This window comes from Ranitomeya variabilis, chromosome 1, assembly GCF_051348905.1.
Source record: "Ranitomeya variabilis isolate aRanVar5 chromosome 1, aRanVar5.hap1, whole genome shotgun sequence".
Lineage (NCBI taxonomy): Eukaryota > Metazoa > Chordata > Amphibia > Anura > Dendrobatidae > Ranitomeya > Ranitomeya variabilis.
The window spans coordinates 793,621,759-793,644,490 of NC_135232.1; the positions used below are offsets into that span (position 1 = coordinate 793,621,759).

At 45.6% G+C, this 22,732-nt stretch overlaps 1 protein-coding gene across 6 annotated transcripts in view; it reads right to left on the reverse strand.

The window, feature by feature from the left end:
- The window catches only part of RFX2 (regulatory factor X2), a 56,904-nt gene extending 39,361 nt beyond the window's left edge, over positions 1-17,543 (reverse strand). For 4 of the 6 annotated variants that reach the window (XM_077273389.1, XM_077273372.1, XM_077273365.1 and 1 more), the window contains exons 1-3: positions 17,298-17,436; positions 2,072-2,184; positions 22-111 (exon numbers count right to left, since the gene is read on the reverse strand). In XM_077273389.1, the coding sequence (XP_077129504.1) occupies positions 22-111; positions 2,072-2,176 (195 nt within the window). In that variant the 5' untranslated portion in view covers positions 2,177-2,184; positions 17,298-17,436. Of the gene's footprint in view, positions 1-21; positions 112-2,071; positions 2,185-17,297 lie in introns of all 6 variants that reach the window. The other 2 variants (XM_077273397.1, XM_077273381.1) reach the window with 2 other exon arrangements.
- Positions 17,544-22,732: the final 5,189 nt, after the last annotated feature.

Genomic DNA, 22,732 nt, shown 5'->3' on the forward strand with positions numbered 1-22,732 from the left:
AGACCTTCTTGGGCCTTTTACCTGCTGCTGTATCTGGTGAGCTCTGGGCACAGAGACACCCTGACCATGTGCTCCTTTGGGAGCAGAGCCAGACGACTGAGACAAACTTCTCTGGAAGGAAAAGGTGATTAACAGGAGGTTGTAAAGAGAAGATACTTTACGAAAAAATTAGGTCCTATTTTTAGGCTAAGTGAATCGTTTTTAACAACTTCTCCTCCATAGATTCAGAAGCCTCCGTGGGTGAGGCTAAAAGCTACTCAAACAATATATAGCTCTTGGATATTAATCTCCATTCCTGTTCAATTTTCTTAAAATCATCTAATAATGTCCCTTAAGAAATCGGTAGGATGTAGGAAAAAAAAAAAAAGATTTGTAACTGCAAACTAGAAAAGCAAGGAGCCCCATACTCAATAGATCGTTGCCAATTGAATGACTGTTCGGCAGATTGCTATATCTTCTCACTCCTCCATGCACGGCAGAGTTTGCCTGTTTTCTGGTGACTGCTTCTATTTTAGATATAAAAGAGCCACTGCCAGACTACATTGGCGGCAGCTTACCGCGCTGAGAACAAAAGGATTGGCAGTCCAAATATCAGACACGTCAGATCCTTATCTGTCGGGAGGCCCTCCCAATACAGTCAGCAGAGCCCATCAATACTAGTGGGTTTGACCAACGTCAGTCTAATCAATAGACTCTAATGCATCAAGGGTAGAGCAAGGTAATGTGCGGCCAGTGGGCCACATCCAGCCCTCAGGTTGTTCCAGTCCAGCCTGCGGCAGCCAATTGGCTGAAACAAGTGGCACAAGGGCCGCAACATGACCTGCACTGCTGCCCGCTCCCCGATGTCACCGCATCCTTGATATGCTGAGAGAGGTAAATACATTGGTGGAGGACAGTGCCACCAGCTCCATCTTCCACAAATCAGCATGTGCACTTGAGACAGCGGACGCAATGGTGTCATCACATCATGTCCGCTGTGAAGAGAGTCAGTGTACAGGAGTGGCGGGGAGGGTTTAAGGGGGGTAAGGTATGGGCTGCTTTTTTTGTTTCTTTTTTTTCCCCATATGCGTATGGGACGTTTGCATGTATGTAGGAGGCCATGTGAGGTCTCATACTATATATAAGGGGCTATGTGGCGGCACGCATACTGCACACAGAGGGCTATGTGGGGGGGCGCACACTGCACTCAGGGGGCTATGTGGGTGGCACGCATACTGCACACAGAGGACTATGTGGGGGGCGCACACTGCACTCAGGGGGCTATGTGGGTGGCACGCATACTGCACACAGGGGGCTCACAATGTACTTATTCTCATACAGTATATAGAAATGCTAAGTGGATTTTCACTCTGTATATGGGGGACTCATGGTATATAAGGGGGCTATGTGAGGACTCATACAGTATATAAGGGGGCGTCAGCATACATACGGTAATTCTGCTCAATATCAAGTGATACAATATTAATATAAAATAATTATCATTAATATGCTAATATTAACATTGAGCAAAGTTAATTTCAGCCTATTGGTTCGGCCATCCACAACAGTCATGGTCTCATGTGGCCTCTTGGGAAAATTAATTGCCCAGTGGCTTTAGAGAAATACTATCAGCAGGTGTTTCCCACCCAATCTGAGAAAAGCATAATGTAAAAAGATAGACCCTGATTCAAACAATGCATCATTTACTGGACTATGTGCTGCAGTTTTGATAAAAGCACTATTTTAATCAGCTGGAGATTATCAGTAGAGGACTGGTAAACCTGTTACCGGGTAGTCCAACGACACCTCCACTGATTGGCAGCTTTCTGTGTAAACTGTGCATAGGCAGAAAGTTGCCAATCAGTGATGAGGGCGGGGTTATACAGAGCTCAGCATTCAGAGAACTGGTAGCTCTGCAGATAGAACAGCGATTTTATAAGACTTCAGCAACTAGTAAAGTGAGTGATACATCGCTGGAATCAGGGTTTCTGCCCCCTACATCCTGCTCTTCTCAGATGGGCTAGAACAAGTCTGGCAGTAGATTCCCTTTAGGTTTCAGCATGCAATCTTTCCATCATTAGGCGCACGTTACCTGCTGAGAAGCTGGGACTGGTTGGACAACTGGTGCTTGAGCTGATGCCGAGGTCCGTAATGCAACCGAGGTCGCAGAATCTGAGCCGCTGTCCGAACTCTGCATGATGGTAACTAGATGGAGAGAAGAGAGTGGCATTAGAACGGTGCTAGGCAGTCGCCATGAAGGTAACCATGTTTATAGGCAGCTTTTGTACAAAGCCCTCCTTAGTAAAGGTCATTCTTCTCGTCTCCATTAGACGGCAGAGGATTGTATCTCTGGAAGTACTCAGAAATGGAGACGTACGAGGTAAAAGGCGGCTCATGGGGCCGGCACTGCCCAGGGCTTCCTGTCACTAATCCTACAGCCGAGATGGCATATTACATATACAGAAGATTACAGTCATTAAAATGCACATACGATCCCACCATCTCCAACATGCTCCCGAGCACCTGATTTTACTAATATTACAACTCCAGAATCCGCCATTTACAACAATGGAATTACAGTTTCCTTTCCAAGTCAGTACGCCACCTGGATGAGCATCTTTATGAAAAGGCTACAACTATAAAATAAAATTCACCATTATTCTATACAACACCGTATAAATACTAGGGCCTCATTCATATGGCAATGAGTCACGTAGGCGTTTTAGCAGAGTTTTCCATACATAGAACATGTAACCATTATAGTCTATGGGGATGTTCACATGTCTGGTTTAAAAAAAAAGAAAAAGAAGCACAAAAAGGTCAGATTTTGGTCCAAGTCTCAGATCAAATTTACCCATAAAAGTCTAAGGGGCCATTGAGTGTGCAGTCCATGATTAACATTGTTACGGAGAGCAGAAGCTTGGCATTTTTTGTTTTTCTCATATGTGAAAATCACTAATGAAACATTAGTAAAAGCTAACACTGACAAAAATCGGAACAAAAATGCTGATGAAACTCAGACCTTTTTACGGACATCTGAACGAGGCCTTATTGTAGCCAGCGTGCTATGAAAGTCAGGCCTGGTATCAGAAAACGGTCTAAGGATTAAAGGGACTGTCCAGGACTAACATTAGTGGTCTATCCTTAGGACAGGTCACCAAGGTCTGATCTCGGTGGCCGGAAGAGCTCCGTTACGGAGCCGCACACCTCAGAAGACGGAATAGTGGCCGCAGACAGGTATTGCACGTCCACCCCCCCTATAAATAAACAGGGGGCTGATGTGCAGTACCCGCTGTGGTGCGGCTCCATAATTGAGCAGCTTTCGGGAGGGGGCTGGTGTCGGCTCCCACCGATCAGACATTGACGACCTATCCTAAGGACAGGCCAATGTTAAAGTCCTGGACAATTACTGGGGATTCTAGGTGAAAAGAAAACTTGCTAAACTTCCTGCACCAATCAGAGTCAGATAACATTCAGAGACGGCTTTGAAATTGAAAAGAAATCTATAAGATATCTCCATCTCTGCCCACACAGGCCGGGGTGCTGCGGAGATTTCAGCGGCTTGCTGGAGAGCAGAGGTCAGACCATGTTTAATCAGCAGGAAAACAGATGCAGATGTTCCATGTGGAGAGCAGAGACTGCCATGCTTGGCTCTGTTTGCTTTCCTCCGGATTGTTACTCTGCAAACAACGGTTGCTAGGAGCAACTGCAGTCCACTCCTGTATCCATGATCTAGTTGCCGGGCAACTCACAGATTACATCCCAAACTAAACAATACGCCACTCCACCCCACCCCCGTCGCCCTCCCCTACTGTATGCTGCTCTGCTTTCTGCCATTAACTAGGCAATGTGTCATCTATTATACCAGACTGGGGGAAATGTGGAGGGAGGGAGAGCAGAGATACGCTTTATTCCAGCGCTGCTGCTTCAGAGAAGCATTTCTCATTTCCTAATGAAATAATATTAATGCTTTTTGGCAATATATTATCAGATCTAGACACATCGTAAGCTGAAAGCAATTGATATCTGCCTAGGTTTAGAGAAACACAGCAGGGAGATATATATATATATATACACACACACACACACATACATACATGCATATATACATACATACACACTATATACAGTGATGTCAGGCCGGTCTCATCACAGTCTATATACTAATACTGATCTCCAACCTTCAGGACCCCGATTCACATGAAATGGCGTCATCCAGCTGTAAAGACCCACCGCCATGGGGGCCGCATATACATCTTACAGGACATTGCACTGTTGGCCTCACAAATCCCAACGCTTATTCTCATCACTTCTGAAATATGGCATGTGCTAGAAAGACCATCTAGAATTATTTATCACTTTACCGTTAATCGTGTACATGTTCAAAGGGTTTACATAAGATAGAAAGCAAACAATGCAGACGAACCAACGGTGACACACCGGTACAGGGCCGCCATCTTTATCTACCGTATTGTAATGCAAATCTAATGTCCTCGCCAGGGGTTGTCTTGGGCCCAACAATTAGGCTCAGTGTAGCAATAAGGAATCTGAGGAATGTGTTCTCACAGAAGTGAAGAAAGGAGAAAAAAAAACACAAAAACCTAGAACAGCAAGCTCAGACACGTCAGGGAGAGAGGTGAGGATTAGACCAGAAAGTCACAGAATATGGATTGTTTGGCAGTTCTACCCGAAACACCCATGGATCACTACAGGCAGAAGTGCTCAGCCTATGCTAGACCATGGGCAGGATGATGGACAGAGGTCCGGAGACTTTCTGTAACTGAGCACTTCTGCTCTTAGGAGGAGTCTCAGGACCCCAAAACCCTCACATATGAAAAATGCTAACGTTTAATTACGCTTTAAAAAGAAGCTGTCACCAGGTTTACGCTAACCCATCTGGGAGCAGCCTGATGTCGGTGCAGAGACCCCGATTCCATCGATGTACCCCTTACTGGGCTGCTTGCTGCAGTTTTGATAAAACATTGCTAAATCTGCTGCAGATCTACCATTTCTTTAAATGCGGAGATCTGCCCACACTAATGCTTGTGAACACTGTGCATAGGCAGACAGCTGCCAATCAGTGCTGGGGTTATACAGAGAGCATGAATATGGAGGACTACATCACAGCAGGTTTAATACTCCTCATGACACTCTTATGCTGAGAAAACAATGCTTTTTATCAAAACTACAGAAAGCCAAGTAAGTGGTACATCGCTGGAAACAATATCTATGCACCTACAACATGGGGCGCTCGGGTTGGGTGGCAAAAACATTGTGACAGACTCCCTTTAAAAACATCTGAGCATGTAATATTGATGACCTGTACTTAGGATAGTTAATCAATATCAGATTAGTAGGATCAGGACCCCCAGCAATTCACTGATCTCAACCCTAGCAGCAGCTGGATGTAAACATTGAATGGAGTTGAACAGCACTGCTCAGTTCGATGTGTAGCAGTCGCTGCCAGGTACAGCAGATCAGTGCCTAGTCTAACGTGAATATATTGACATTATTTTATAAGCTACTGAATCATTGCAGGGTTCAAATGGACGTTCATACAATGGGCGAACACACTGGTTGCTCCAGATGATAGAGCTGAAAAATGTCGAACCCCCTGTTATCTAAGACCGGGTTCAGACAAGGCATCCTGTGTGCAGCTCTGAACTTGGCTGCATCATGGAGCGGTGTGTCATTAGATGCCCTCTTCTCATCTCTAAAGAGTAGTCCATCCCGTGTGCTAATGTGCACTTGTACACCGACAGGCATGAATCGGTGTGGAGTCCATTGCGGACAACACACTGACCGAAAATACTCTTCTCTGAACCTGGCCTAAATCACAATTCCCTGAGAGGATTTTTGGCAAAGGATTTTCTAAAGCTGGTCACCCTCATGAAGTGTGTCACCTCCCATCTAAAACACCACGTCTGATATGTATATTTCACAATCACATACAAAATATTTTAAAAGTATTTTTTTTTTTTTTTATAGATAAAGGCTGCTTTGCTAACAGTCATTGCTGACCTTCAAGAAGATTGTGGCCATCTACGCAGAAGAACTTCTCCTTCTCCTTTTACCTCCTGCCGATGCTCACAACCACATTCACATCTACCAGCAGGAGCGATGGACACTGACATCCACTAGCAGGAGCGACGGACAGTCACATCCACCAGCAGGAGAGATGGACAGTCACATCCACTAGCAGGAGCGACGGACAGTCACATCCACCAGCAGGAGCGACGGACAGTCACATCCACCAGCAGGAGCGACGGACAGTCACATCCACCAGCAGGAGCGACGGACAGTCACATCCACCAGCAGGAGCGATGGACATTGACATCCACTAGCAGGAGCGACAGACAGTCACATCCACCAGCAGGAGAGATGGACAGTCACATCCACTAGCAGGAGCGACGGACAGTCACATCCACCAGCAGGAGAGATGGACATTGACATCCACTAGCAGGAGCGACAGACAGTCACATCCACCAGCAGGAGAGATGGACAGTCACATCCACTAGCAGGAGCGATGGACAGTCACATCCACTAGCAGGAGCGATGGACAGTCACATCCACCAGCAGGAGCGATGGACATTGACATCCACTAGCAGGAGCGACAGACAGTCACATCCACCAGCAGGAGAGATGGACAGTCACATCCACTAGCAGGAGCGATGGACAGTCACATCCACTAGCAGGAGCGATGGACAGTCACATCCACCAGCAGGAGCGACGGACAGTCACATCCACCAGCAGGAGAGATGGACATTGACATCCACTAGCAGGAGCGACAGACAGTCACATCCACCAGCAGGAGAGATGGACAGTCACATCCACCAGCAGGAGAGATGGACAGTCACATCCACCAGCAGGAGCGACGGACAGTCACATCCACCAGCAGGAGCGACGGACAGTCACATCCACCAGCAGGAGCGACGGACAGTCACATCCACTAGCAGGAGCGATGGACAGTCACATCCACCAGCAGGAGCGACGGACAGTCACATCCACTAGCAGGAGCGATGGGCATTCTGTAGGCGTCACATGGATAATATGGAAATTAGAAAACTCAATGATGTTCCAATAATGCGAGTGCAGCAATAGAATATGGCTGCTAGTAAATAATGCACAATAAAGGCTGATGAATATTTGATGTATAGATGGAGGTCATGATGCTACTAGCCTGGGGTAATACCAGGTAGTCCACTCCCTGTTACACGATACTTCCAATGCATTAAATAAGATTATTGAAGAACCAAGTATCCATCATTTTAGAGTTTGGTGTGAATGGAGCCTATAGCACTGCATACAAATGGTTTAAAACACTTTCATTAGCAAATAGATACACCGAAGTGTCAGAAAAAAAAACTACAGTTTTAGTATGTTGATAGAAACACTTTTTGGTGTTAAAGGGAACCTATCAAAAACATATACTCCCCCAAACTTGATCCCTTTATGACCGTAAGCAGGGAGACATTTCATTTTGAAGTTGTGTATATACGGTATGTGACGACGCACTTACAGCTCTGCAGCCTCAGGCCGCGTTCACTTGTATGAGAGCCAAAGACCTGTCAATGAGCCAGAAGAGAGTAACTTGTCCATATCATGCCAGTAGTTGTAATACTGGGAAAACACCATTAATAATATTTGGAGGTTGGTGTGTAAAAGGTCAGCTCAAAAGGTCAAAGTTGAATAACCTGGATATTAACTAGCTCATGCAATGGAGTGATATACAGTAGATGCCATTCAAACACTTTCCACAGACATAGTTTGCAGTGGTTTTATTTAATATATTTACACACCGACACTAAAGGTACCTTCACACTCAGCAACTTTACAACGAGAACGACAACGATCCGTCACGTTGCAGCGTCCTGGTTAGCGATCTCGTTGTGTTTGACACGCAGCAGCGATCTGGATCCCGCTGTGCCATCGCTGGTCAGAGCTAGAAGTCCAGAACTTTATTTGGTCGTCAGGTCGGCGTGTATCGTCGTGTTTGACAGCAAAAGCAACGATGTCAGCAATGTTTTACATGGAGCTAACAACCAGCGAGAACGATAAGTGAGTCGCCGTTACGTCACTGGATCGCTCCTGCATCGTTGTGGAGCTGCTGTGTTTGACGTCTCTACAGCGACCTAAACAGCGACGCTATCTTTATGTTTTGTAACAAGAGTATGTATAATGATCTAATGGTACACAGAATACTATTTAATGGAAAGAACCCATGCATTAAGCGTCCAAATAGGCGTGCCTTAAGATCAAGAATTCTTGAGTCTTTTGAGTTAATTTGTGGTCGAATCTGCTTATATTTGGCAGTTTTAGAAGTTTTTCTTCATATAACGAACATTTCCTTTTAATGAGGAACAGGCCAGTGACTCAGCTCAGAGCACAGAAGGGTCACAACAAGGAAACCACAGAACCACCCTGCTTGTTATTAGCATTGCCTACCCCCCAAAAAAATACAAAACACACAACAGATACTACCGTATTTATCTTTAAAAAAAGTACCCATGGCTATACATTTGACTACTACAGAAGTAGGTTGGTAGTAACTAGAGATTGAGTGAATTGATCCACATGACCCAGTCCATCTGCCATGTCAGTCATTTCTGGTCACTTGCTGGGAGCCATGAGAACCGCCTCTTACCAGGCGACATCAGCATCTCTTTTTTCGATAAGCCGGCCTGGAGTGACCTCATCAATGTGCTGTGACCCTCATGTGATGCCACAGCAGAGAGACTGATCAAAGGAAAAGCCAAGTAAGAAGCGGTTCTCACGGCTCCCGTCCAGCGACCAAACATTGTCGTGGTCGATAGACTTGGTCGTGAAACCCGATGTTAATCAACTCTAGGGTTGTCATTACTTTCCTCCTGCTTATTCATATTGTAAAGAAACATCATTAAAAATAAAATTACAGTGATAATAAAGATAAAATCCTGTGCAATGGTCAAAAAACTGAGAAATCAAGTGTGCCATTCAGACCCTAGTGCATCTGCAGGCCAATGTCTGCCCACCGGTCACTGCTGATCGCCACGTCATGTAGGCATTTCAGCAATATTATCACCGGTATTCATTGCCGGTAATTTATGGACGAGATCAGTCTGATAACACGGCACAGTAAGGCATTGCAGAGGCCTGTCACTTTAATCAAGCAGTGCGGAGTCAGATTTAAAAATACGCTCGCCTCCATGCCAGGCAAAAAATTCCACAGTCAGATTTAGAAGTTAAATGTGTTTAAGGGGGAGTAAAGAAAAGCTTAATCTAACCGTGTTCCTCTAACCAGTAGGTGTCTCTGCTCGACGAGGTTTATGGGAAGTCCCCTTGTGTTTAGTGTGGGAACCAAGGAGACCAGAGTTAAATATGAAAACAGTGTGATGCCGGCGTATTTTAAATAGCGCCTGGAGGCATCAGGATACAGGTGGCGCGGAGGAGGTTTAAAGCTTGGATCTTCAGGAAAAACAAATCTGTCCACACGGACCTTTACTCTTTTAGAAGAGTTAACAAAAGACATGGAGAACTGACGTATGGATCATATAGTGTATGGTATAAAAGCTTCTATGTAGAACTAAAGAGAAGGGTAGAAAACAGCATGAAGAGGTCCACCACGTGGACATGCCAATCTTACTTATGTTCAAGGACTGAGCAATACGAGGGGACGTTATGGTAGAACCACGTTCGGTTACTGGTGGTCAATACTCTAGTAAAAGAAGCTGCACCCGATATCCCACAAGACCTCCCACGTGACCCTGACTACATCCAAACGGATCATATTACCAAGACTAATGTATCCCCTTGATAAACGTTTTTTTCGGCAACATATACTATACCACAACTGGACGGACAACATCATGTCCATATCGATTATACTCCCTGAAACGTGATAATGAGGCATCTGCTTAGGTATGTGCCCACACAACCAGGAGTGATGGCTAGACCGAAATGTCCTGCTGGCTTAAATGACAACGGTCTCATTACAGATCTGCAAATAGATATACGCTGCACACAGTGCGGACAGCAAGCAAACACTGCAGCGTGCCCGTATGTACAGACATTCAACCAGATACACAGCTACTATGCTATGCAAATGATAGCTAGTGTATGGAACTAAGCACTACATGTGGAAAGTGGCCCAAGATTAGTCAATTGATGTACATGCCAGCCTTTGATCCTGACTCCAAGGTCAGAGTGTCCATGTAGTAGGCCGTAAAGACCACTGCATAAATCCTGGATATACTTACTAGAAAAATCTGATTACTACCTCAATAGCGAACACAAGAAATGTAATAAAAGTGCTAACTCATCTCATCCTGCCCTCACCTCAGTGCCAGCTCTGCCATCAGTTAAGCCCTGAGGAGCGGGAAACGTCTTGTCTTACAAGCTGTGTGTACACTCGGCCTAAAGCTCGCTGTGGGAACGTCTTGTGCGGCCACACTTCGCAGCTCTACGGTGTCCGACGGAACGTGACACTTCTCTCGTCACATTTTAAAAGAACAAAAGTATGTGCGCCTCTATACGAGTTCTGAAGGCCCCATAAAAGCCATTAAATGGCCCTTTACACATTGTAGAATGATGGCTTTTGGCCATCAGCCTGTCCCAAGAGTCAGCTTTATAGGATAGGATTTGTAGGATATCCTGTCGGCAATGAAAATGGACAGTACTAAACAAAGTCGTATTTTCCCCATCTTTAGACGACATTAGTAATCAATTTTTTTTCTAAAAATCAGTATGGTTGTGACCTGAGACATCCAGTGACAGCAACAGAATAGCAAAGATTTCCAAATGTGTTAGGACTGGTCACAAGTCACATGTGACCAATCAATGGATTATTTAGGCCTTGTTCAGACATTTTCATAGGGTGTGTACTATAAATGCACACGTAGAAAGCTGAGCAGAGTGTGAGGTGGGGGGCACTATTACTGTGTAGTAGGTGGTCACCTGTCGTTAGACACAATAATGTACAATTGAGGTGAACATCGCATCAAAACCAGAACCAAGGCCATGTGCTCACGTTGCGGTTTTTGCTGCGAATCTGCAGCGTTTTTGACGCTGCGGATCTGCAGCAGTTTTCCATGCGGTGTACAGTACCATGTTAACCTATGGAAAACAAAAACCGCTATGCACATGCTGCGGAAAAAAAAGGTGCGGAAACGCTGCGGTTTATTTTCCGCAGCATGTCAATTCTTTGTGTGGAATCCGCAGCGGTTTGACACCTCCTCCATACTAAAAAAACCCGCAGGTGTAAAACCGCAGTAGAATCCGCACAAAAACCGCGGTAAATCCGCAGGAAAAAAACGCAGTGTTTTTGCCCTGCAGATTTATCAAAATCAGTGTGGAAAAATCCGCACACCAGTCCGCAGCGTGTGCACATAGCCTAAAACTTGCATATGGTTATGTGTTCCTCCCTGAGAAAACAGCTTTGGCTGAATCCTACCCCTAACTGCACAGTTCTATGACTGGAGCAGGCTGAGGGTGTATGCACAAAGTGTGATTATGTGACAGCTTTGATGTAATTTTTGCAGCAAAACACTGAAGCCCCATTTCATCAAAAAGTCTACAACCGTAAAACACTCTGAAAGTTTGCAATTGCTTTGCGCAAAGCAAACTTTTTATTCTTTTTTTTTTCCTGTAATGTCTTTTATTGTCTATACAAGTCCCCTCTAAAATGTAAAGTGCTGCGGAATGTGTTGGCTTAATAGAAATAAAGTTATTATTGGGGATACCAGCGGTGCTGAGGTAAGAAGAGGCTGCTCACACTGCTGTCCACCCTGTGTACCTGATCTAATACTGGAGATAGCAGGGGTGCTGAGGTAAGAAGAGGCTACTCACACTGCTGTCCACCCTGGGTATCTGATCTAACACTGGAGATAGCAGGGGTGCTGAGGTAAGAAGAGGCTCCTCACACTGCTGTCCACCCTGTGTATCTGATCTAATACTGGAGATAGCAGGGGTGCTGAGGTAAGAAGAGGCTGCTCACACTGCTGTCCACCCTGTGTACCTGATCTAATACTGGAGATAGCAGGGGTGCTGAGGTAAGAAGAGGCTGCTCACACTGCTGTCCACCCTGTGTATCTGATCTAACACTGGAGATAGCAGGGGTGCTGAGGTAAGAAGAGGCTGCTCACACTGCTGTCCACCCTGTGTACCTGATCTAATACTGGAGATAGCAGGGGTGCTGAGGTAAGAAGAGGCTGCTCACACTGCTGTCCACCCTGTGTATCTGATCTAATACTGGAGATAGCAGCGGTGCTGAGGTAAGAAGAGGCTCCTCACACTGCTGTCCACCCTGTGAATCTGATCTAATACTGGAGATACCAGCGGTGCTGAGGTAAGAAGAGGCTGCTCATACTGCTGTCCACCCTGTGTATCTGATCTAATACTGGAGATACCAGCGGTGCTGAGGTAAGAAGAGGCTGCTCACACTGCTGTCCACCCTGTGTATCTGATCTAATACTGGAGATACCAGCGGTGCTGAGGTAAGAAGAGGCTGCTCATACTGCTGTCCACCCTGTGTATCTGATCTAATACTGGAGATACCAGAAGTACTGAGGTAAGAAGAGGCTGCTCATACTGCTGTCCACCCTGGGTATCTAATACTGGAGATACCAGCGGTGCTGATGTAAGAAGAGGCTGCTCACACTGCTGTCCACCCTGTGTATCTGATCTAATACTGGAGATACCAGCGGTGCTGATGTAAGAAGAGGCTGCTCACACTGCTGTCCACCCTGGGTATCTGATCTAATACTGGAGATAGCAGGGGTGCTGAGGTAAGAAGAGGCTGCTCATACTGCTGTCCACCCTGGGTATCTGATCTAATACTGGAGATACCAGCGGTGCTGAGGTAAGAAGAGGCTGCTCACACTGCTGTCCACCCTGTGTATCTGATCTAATACTGGAGTTACCAGCGGTGCTGAGGTAAGAAGAGGCTGCTCACACTGCTGTCCACCCTGGGTATCTGATCTAATACTGGAGATACCAGCGGTGCTGAGGTAAGAAGAGGCTGCTCACACTGCTGTCCACCCAGTGTATCTGATCTAATACTGGAGATACCAAGAATGCTAAGGTAAGAAGAGGCTGCTCACACTGCTGTCCACCCTGTGTATCTGATCTAATACTGGAGATACCAGCGGTGCCGAGGTAAGAAGAGGCTGCTCACACTGCTGTCCACCCTGTGTATCTGATCTAATACTGGAGATACCGGGAATGCTGAGGTAAGAAGAGGCTGCTCACACTGCTGTCCACCCTGTGTATCTGATCTAATACTGGAGATACCAGCGGTGCTGAGGTAAGAAGAGGCTGCTCACACTGCTGTCCACCCTGTGTATCTGATCTAATACTGGAGATGCCAGCGGTGCGGAGGCAAGAAGAGGCTGCTCACACTGCTGTCCACCCTGTGTATCTGATCTAATACTGGAGATACCAGCGGTGCGGAGGTAAGAAGAGGCTGCTCACACTGCTGTCCACCCTGTCATTCTGTATGGCAGTATATGGTATAAGTATTCTCAGGTCCCAGCAGAGGAGCTGCTGACAGGCACGTATCCTAACATACAGGATTTTATCAGTACAACAAGACAGCGACCATTTTAATGCTATAGTGATTAGTTCCCTAGACAAAACTATTCTGAACCTTTTAAGTACCAGAAACCTCTTTAATAAGGACCCCAAAGCATTGGGTATTCATATAATGTAGTCCCACTGCAAGAGGAGACACAGTGTGCTATAAGACTGCAACATGAGAACAAACCCTTAAGCCCAGCAAACTATGGTTTGGCTGACTGCTCATCCCGACTCCACCATTCACGGGATCACTTGGCTCCGTTTCTGCGCTTTTTACAAGACCCACTGCCAGAATCACCTGGCAGTGGCTTATCTGCACGTGGAATAAAAGGATCGGGTGACAGAATTCCAATTACCTGATCCTTATATCCACAGACACAATATCAGACAAAATAGGTGGATTCAGGCCAACTTGTATCTAATGTGTATTTCTTTATATTCCTGATTGAAAGGAAATGGGTGAAGCCCGGGACATACATTGATCATTAAATTCAGCCCACCGGTTTTTCATTCCAACAAAGCCCCGGCAGTGGTAACTATAGAAACAGTGTAAGAACAATGCCGACGTGCTCATCATAGTAGTATAGTAGCGAGTGCCCAATGCCAAAGTACAAGTGATCGGTCTCCGAGGAGGAAGGGACTAAGTCCCCAGTGATAGGTGTCACTGGGCCTACTTCTATCTACTATGGACCACCAAAGGGCTCAAACTTTACACACATACTTACCCTTATGTGCATATATATGTAGAAACAGGTAAAATACCCAACATATAGGAGATACAGATAAGAAGTGCTTGCCACAGGAGCTGGGTTAGATCTCCTGGAAAGCCAAGACATTACCAGATCTTACCATGGAGTAAATAAAATGATATGTCTAGCAGAGGTTTAGTTTCTGTGCACTTTCACATGGAACATAACTGCTTTGTGGATACGATTGTACACGGCAAGGGCTGCACAGCTGTTTGGTATCCAACGGCAACAAAAATAAACAGTCCTGCCTTCCAGATATAAAGACGTCGGTAGGAAACACAGAGGGAAGCAATAAATATACAGCGATATAGTTCGTCCAGGACACATGTGAAGGTATATAACAGGTCTGTAAGTGAAAGTCATCAACCACACTACATATACACACACAAGAAGGCGCAGCCAAGCCCACCCAACCCTGGACATGCCATACACCGCACCATGGAGATGCCAGGTGACACAACAGGGGGGTCAGAGACGCCATCTGCTGATCTAAGGTCAGAGGAGAGCGACACAGAACAGGAGCAACGGCCGAGTGCCCTCTGCACAACACTGTGCACCAGCTCCATACAGGGCACATTCACCATAGAAGAGTCAGTGCACCCCAGCCACAGCACTGGGAAGCACAACTTCTATAGGCAGGGGCGTGATGGAGAGCCGGGCATCACCCGCATCTCATGGAAGGGTCTCTATGGAAACTGCTAAACTTCAGCACAGCAACAAGACACGAAAGTTCTGTCCTCACACTACAATCTCACTAGATAAATGCACACATAACTGTATACAGGTGTGTGTGTGTGTGTGTGTGTGTGTGTGTGTGTGTGTGTGTGTGTGTGTGTGATATAGATAGAGATATATATATATATATATATATATATATATATATATATATATATATATATATACATACACACACATACACGTGTATAACTGCATGTGCACATGACTAAACACGCAGAGACACCCACACACAGGTATATGACTAAACACATTTATATCTGTATATACACACACATACGACTGTACGCACACACACACACACACGACTATACGTGCACACATACATACAGTACAGACCAAAAGTTTGGACACACCTTCTCATTTAAAGATTTTTCTGTATTTTCATGACTATGAAAATTGTACATTCACACTGAAGGCATCAAAACATGTGGAATTATATACTTAAAAAAAAGTGTGAAACAACTGAAAATATGTCTTATATTCTAGGTTCTTCAAAGTAGCCACATTTTGCTTTGATGACTGCTTTGCACACTCTTGGCATTATCTTGATGAGCTTCAAGAGGTAGTCACCGGGAATGGTCTTCCAACAATCTTGAAGGAGATCCCAGAGATGCTTAGCGTTTGTTGGCCCTTTTGCCTTCACTTTGTGTCCAGCTCACCCCAAACCATCTCGATTGGGTTCAGGTCTGGTGACTGTGGAGGCCAGGGCATCTGGCGTAGCACCCATGACTCTCCTTCTTGGTCAATAGCCCTTACACAGCCTGGAGGTGTGTATGGGGTCATTGTCCTGTTGAAAAATAAATGATGGTCCAACTAAACACAAACCAGATGGAATAGCAGGCTGCTGCAAGATGCTGTGGTAGCCATGCTGGTTCAATATGCCTTAAATTTTGAATATATCCCCAACAGTGTCACCAGCAAAGCACCCCCACACCATCACACCTCCTCCTCCATGCTTCACGGTGGGAACCAGGCATGTAGTCCATCCGTTCACCTTTTCTGTGTCACACAAAGACACGGTGGTTGGAACCAAAGATCTCAAATTTGGACTCATCAGACCAAAGCACAGATTTCCACTGGTCTAATGTCCATTCCTTGTGTTCTTTAGCCCAAACAAGTCTCTTCTGCTTGTTGCCTGTCCTTAGCAGTGGTTTCCTAGCAGCTATTTTACCATGAAGGCCAGCTGCACAAAGTCTCCTCTTAACAGTTGTTGTAGAGATGTGTCTGCTGCTAGAACCCTGTGCGGCATTGACCTGGTCTCTAATCTGAGCTGCTGATAACCTGTGATTTCTGAGGCTGGTGACTCGAATAAACATATCCTCAGAAGCAGAGGTGACTCTTGGTCTTCCTTTCCTGGGGCGGTCCTCATGTGAGCCAGTTTCTTTGTAGCGCTTGATGGTTTTTGCAACTGCATTTGGGGACACTTTCAAAGTTTTCCCAATTTTTCGGACTGACTGACCTTCATTTCTTAAAGTAATGATGGCCACTCGTTTTTCTTTACTTAGCTGCTTTTTTGTTGCCATAATACAAATTCTAACAGTCTATTCAGTAGGACTATCAGCTGTGTATCCACCAGAATTCTGCACAACACAACTGATGGTCCCAACACCATTTATAAGGCAAGAAATCCCACTTATTAAACCTGACTGGGCACGCCTGTGAAGTGAAAACCATTCCCGGTGACTACCTCTTGAAGCTTATCAAGAGAATGCCAAGAGTGTGCAAAGCAGTCATCAAAGCAAAAGGTGGCTACTTTGAAGAACCTAGAATATAAGACATATTTTCAGTTGTTTCACACTTTTGTTAAGTATATAATCCCACATGTGTTAATTCATAGTTTTGATGCCTTCAGTGTGAATGTACAATTTTCATAGTCATGAAAATACAGAAAAATCTTTAAATGAGAATGTGTGTCCAAACTTTTGGTCTGTACTGTATATGACTATACGTGCACACGACTATGCACATATATAACTATACACACATATATAACTATATATACACACACACACACACACACACACACACACACAACTACACATATATGACTATACACACACACACACACAACTACACATATATGACTATACACACACACACATACACATACATACACACACACACACACACGTATGGATATAGCTGGCCACTAAAGGGTTCCTATGTCGCTGCCCGGATCTGCAGCCACTTCTTGGAGCACTCTACGACCCATCTACTTCCGTGGCCCGACCTTCCTCCCCCATCCCCGCCGCACTAGGGGCTGTACGGTGAGCGGTTCACCTGGCTCCGGCTCCCCGTGCGGTTAGCTGCGTGATGTGAAACTTGTGGCCCCGCGGTCCCGGGTTGTTCCTCCGGCCACTGCTGATCCTGTGTCTCCGGTTGGCAAGTAACAGTCTCCACGGCTACAGTCACTATGGCGCCGGGGGTCTCAAGGCAACTGTTGCTATCCTCTCCCTCTGACGTCACCAGCCAACGTTCCACTCCCAACTCTCTCAACTATCACATTAACATTGGCTACAACTGACTGACGTCACCACGTTCGTCATCTTGACTAACGCGGTAGGCGTGTCTTTAAATTACGTCCCTGCCCTCCGCTTCAGTCTCCTTGACAAGAATCAGGGCGGGTACTGGGCTTTGGCGCCGGCAATGGCGGGAGGAGGTGATTGGCTCGGGGTGGGGGAAGGGTAGTAACCCGGACAACCGCCAAACTCCAGGGAAGTTGGTGCGCGGAGTTGTTTAAAGGGTCCCCGCCATTTTATGTAGCATGTAACCTGAACTAATGTAGCTAATCCCCGTGTGTGAGGGAAGGAGCATTGGCTCCAGACTTACCGTTGGTGGACGTGCCGGGTGACGCTGTATTAAGCTGCAGCGTTATGCTGTTAACCCTTACAACTATATGAGTATGTGTGTGTATACACAGAGCACATATATATGTCTACACAGAGCACATATACAGTACTAGATGGTGGCCCGATTCTAACGCATCGGGTATTCTAGAATATGCATGTCCACGTAGTATATTGCCCAGTGACGTAGTATATTGTCCAGCCACGTAGTATATTGCCCAGCCACGTAGTATATTGCCCATCCACGTAGTATATTGCCCAGTCACGTAGTATATTGCCCAGCCACGTAGTATATTGCCCATCCACGTAGTATATTGCCCAGCCACGTAGTATATTGCCCATCCATGTAGTATATTGCCCATCCACGTAGTATATTGCCCAGCCACGTAGTATATTGCCCAGCCACGTAGTATATTGCCCAGCCACGTAGTATATTGCCCAGCCACGTAGTATATTGCCCAGCCACGTAGTATATTGCCCAGCCACATAGTATATTGCCCAGCCACGTAGTATATTGCCCATCCACGTAGTATATTGCCCAGCCACGTAGTATATTGCCCAGCCACGTAGTATATTGCCCAGCCACGTAGTATATTGCCCAGCCACGTAGTATATTGCCCAGCCACGTAGTATATTGCCCAGCCACGTAGTATATTGCCCATCCACGTAGTATATTGCCCAGCCACGTAGTATATTGCCCAGCCACGTAGTATATTGCCCAGCCACGTAGTATATTGCCCAGCCACATAGTATATTGCCCAGCCACGTAGTATATTGCCCAGCCACGTAGTATATTGCACAGTCACGTAGTATATTGCACAGTCACGTAGTATATTGCCCAGCCACGTAGTATATTGCCCAGCCACGTAGTATATTGCCCACCCACGTAGTATATTGCCCAGCCACGTAGTATATTGCCCAGCCACGTAGTATATTGCCCAGCCACGTAGTATATTGCCCATCCACGTAGTATATTGCCCAGCCACGTAGTATATTGCCCATCCATGTAGTATATTGCCCATCCACGTAGTATATTGCCCAGCCACGTAGTATATTGCCCAGCCACGTAGTATATTGCCCAGCCACGTAGTATATTGCCCAGCCACGTAGTATATTGCCCAGCCACATAGTATATTGCCCAGCCACGTAGTATATTGCCCATCCACGTAGTATATTGCCCAGCCACGTAGTATATTGCCCAGCCACGTAGTATATTGCCCAGCCACGTAGTATATTGCCCAGCCACGTAGTATATTGCCCAGCCACGTAGTATATTGCCCAGCCACGTAGTATATTGCCCATCCACGTAGTATATTGCCCAGCCACGTAGTATATTGCCCAGCCACATAGTATATTGCCCAGCCACGTAGTATATTGCCCAGCCACGTAGTATATTGCACAGTCACGTAGTATATTGCACAGTCACGTAGTATATTGCCCAGCCACGTAGTATATTGCCCAGCCACGTAGTATATTGCCCAGCCACGTAGTATATTGCCCAGTCACGTAGTATATTGCCCAGTGACGTAGTATACAGCACAGAGCCACGTAGTATATTGCCCAGTGACGTAGTATATTGCCCAGCCACGTAGTATATTGCCCAGCCACGTAGTATATTGCCCAGCCACGTAGTATATTGCCCAGTGACGTAGTATACAGCACAGAGCCACGTAGTATATTGCCCAGTGACGTAGTATATTGCCCAGCCACGTAGTATATTGCCCATTCACGTAGTATATTGCCCAGCCACGTAGTATATTGCCCATTCACGTAGTATATTGCACAGTCACGTAGTATATTGCCCAGCCACGTAGGATATTGCCCAGCCACATAGTATATTGCCCAGCGACATAGTATATTGCCCACCCACGTAGTATATTGCACAGCCACATAGTATATTGCCCAGTCACGTAGTATATTGCCCAGCCACGTAGTATATTGCCCAGCCACGTAGTATATTGCCCAGCGATGTAGTATATTGCCCACCCACGTAGTATATTGCAGTCACGTAGTATATTGCCCAGCCACGTAGTATATTGCCCAGCCACATAGTATATTGCCCAGTCACGTAGTATATTGCCCAGTCACGTAGTATATTGCCCAGCCACGTAGTATATTGCCCAGCCACGTAGTATATTGCCCAGTGACGTAGTATACAGCACAGAGCCACGTAGTATATTGCCCAGTGACGTAGTATATTGCCCAGCCACGTAGTATATTGCCCATTCACGTAGTATATTGCCCAGTCATGTAGTATATTGCCCAGCCACGTAGGATATTGCCCAGCCACATAGTATATTGCCCAGCGACATAGTATATTGCCCACCCACGTAGTATATTGCACAGCCACGTAGTATATTGCCCAGTCACGTAGTATATTGCCCAGCCACGTAGTATATTGCCCAGCCACGTAGTATATTTCCCAGCCACGTAGTATATTGCCCAGCCACGTAGTATATTGCCCAGCGACGTAGTATATTGCCCAGCCACGTAGTATATTGCCCAGCCACGTAGTATATTGCCCAGCCACGTAGTATATTGCCCAGCGACATAGTATACAGTAGTATACAGACTTAAAATAAAAAATAAACATATACTCACCTTCCGAAGGCCCGTTGAAGTCCTGGCCCTGTGTGCGGTGCACGCAGCAGCTTCCGGTCCCAGGATTGGTATGAGCGCAGGACCTGTGATGACGTCGCGGTCACATGACCGTGACATCATGGCAGGTTCTTCTCGCATGCCATCCTTGGCACCGGAACCTGCCGCTTGCATGGAGTGGTCATCAGAGCGTCGCGAGGAGCGGGAAAGGCGGCGGAAGGTGAGTATATAATGATTTTTTATTTTTTTTATTATTTTTAACATTAGATCTTTTTACTATTGATGCTGCATAGGCAGCATCAATAGTAAATAGTTGGGGACACACAGGGTTAATAGCAGCGGTAACGGAGTGCGTTACATTGCGGCCCGTTACCGCTGCCATTAACCCTGTGTGAGCGGTGACTGGAGGGGATTATGGAGCGGGCGCCGGGCACTGCAGGGGAGTAGGGGGAGGGACTAATCGGACTGTGCCCGTCGCTCACTGGTCGCGGCAGCCATGACAGGCAGCTGTCGAGACCAATCAGCGACGCGGGATTTCCGTTACGGAAGTTGAGGACAGAAAGACGAAAGTACCCCTTAGACAATATATATATATAGATATGTATACACAGAGCACATACAAATATATAGGTATACACAGAGCACATACACATATATACAGTATATATATATACACAGAGCACATACACATAGGTATACACAGCACATACAGATATATATGTATACACAGAGCACATACAGATATATATGTATACACACAGCACATACACATATATATGTATACACAGAACACATACACATATATACAGTACAGACCAAAAGTTTGGACACACCTCATTTAAAGATTTTTCTATATTTTGATGACTATGAAAATTGTACATTCACACTGAAGGCATAAAAACTATAATTTTACACATGTGGAATTATATACTTAACAAAAAAGTGTAAAACAACTGAAAATGTGTCTTATATTCTAGGTTCTTCAAAGTAGCCACCTTTTGCTTTGATGACTGCTTTGCACACTCTTGGCATTCTCTTGATGAGCTTCAAGAGGAAGTCACCGGGAATGGTCTTCCAACAATCTTGAAGGAGTTCCCAGAGATGCTTAGCACTTGTTGGCCCTTTTGCCTTCACTCTGCGGTCCAGCTCACCCCAAACCATCTCGATTGGGTTCAGGTCTGGTGACTGTGGAGGCCAGGTCATCTGGCGTAGCACCCCATCACTCTCCTTCTTGGTCAAATAGCCCTTGCACAGCCTGGAGGTGTGTATGGGGTCATTGTCCTGTTGAAAAATAGATGATGGTCCAACTAAACGCAAACCGGATGGCCAACAAGTGCTAAGCATCTCTGGGAACTCCTTCAAGGTTGGAAGACCATTCCCGGTGACTACCTCTTGAAGCTCATTAAGAGAATGCCAAGAATGTGCAAAGCAGTCATCAAAGCAAAATGTGGCTACTTTGAAGAACTAGAATATAAGACATATTTTCAGTTGTTTCACACTTTTTTGTTAAGTATATAATTCCACATGTGTTAATTCATAGTTTTGATGCCTTCAGTGTGAATGTACAATTTTCATAGTCATGAAAATACAGAAAAATCTTTAAATGAGAAGGTGTGTCCAAACTTTTGGTCTGTACTGTATATATGTATACACAGAGCACATACGCAGATATACAGGTCCTTCTCAAAAAATTAGCATATAGTGTTAAATTTCATTATTTACCATAATGTAATGATTACAATTAAACTTTCATATATTATAGATTCATTATCCACCAACTGAAATTTGTCAGGTCTTTTATTGTTTTAATACTGATGATTTTGGCATACAACTCCTGAAAACCCAAAAAACCTGTCTCAATAAATTAGCATATCAAGAAAAGGTTCTCTAAACGACCTATTACCCTAATCTTCTGAATCAACTAATTAACTCTAAACACATGCAAAAGATACCTGAGGCTTTTAAAAACTCCCTGCCTGGTTCATTACTCAAAACCCCCATCATGGGTAAGACTAGCGACCTGACAGATGTCAAGAAGGCCATCATTGACACCCTCAAGCAAGAGGGTAAGACCCAGAAAGAAATTTCTCAACAAATAGGCTGTTCCCAGAGTGCTGTATCAAGGCACCTCAATGGTAAGTCTGTTGGAAGGAAACAATGTGGCAGAAAACGCTGTACAACGAGAAGAGGTGACCGGACCCTGAGGAAGATTGTGGAGAAGGACCGATTCCAGACCTTGGGGAACCTGAGGAAGCAGTGGACTGAGTCTGG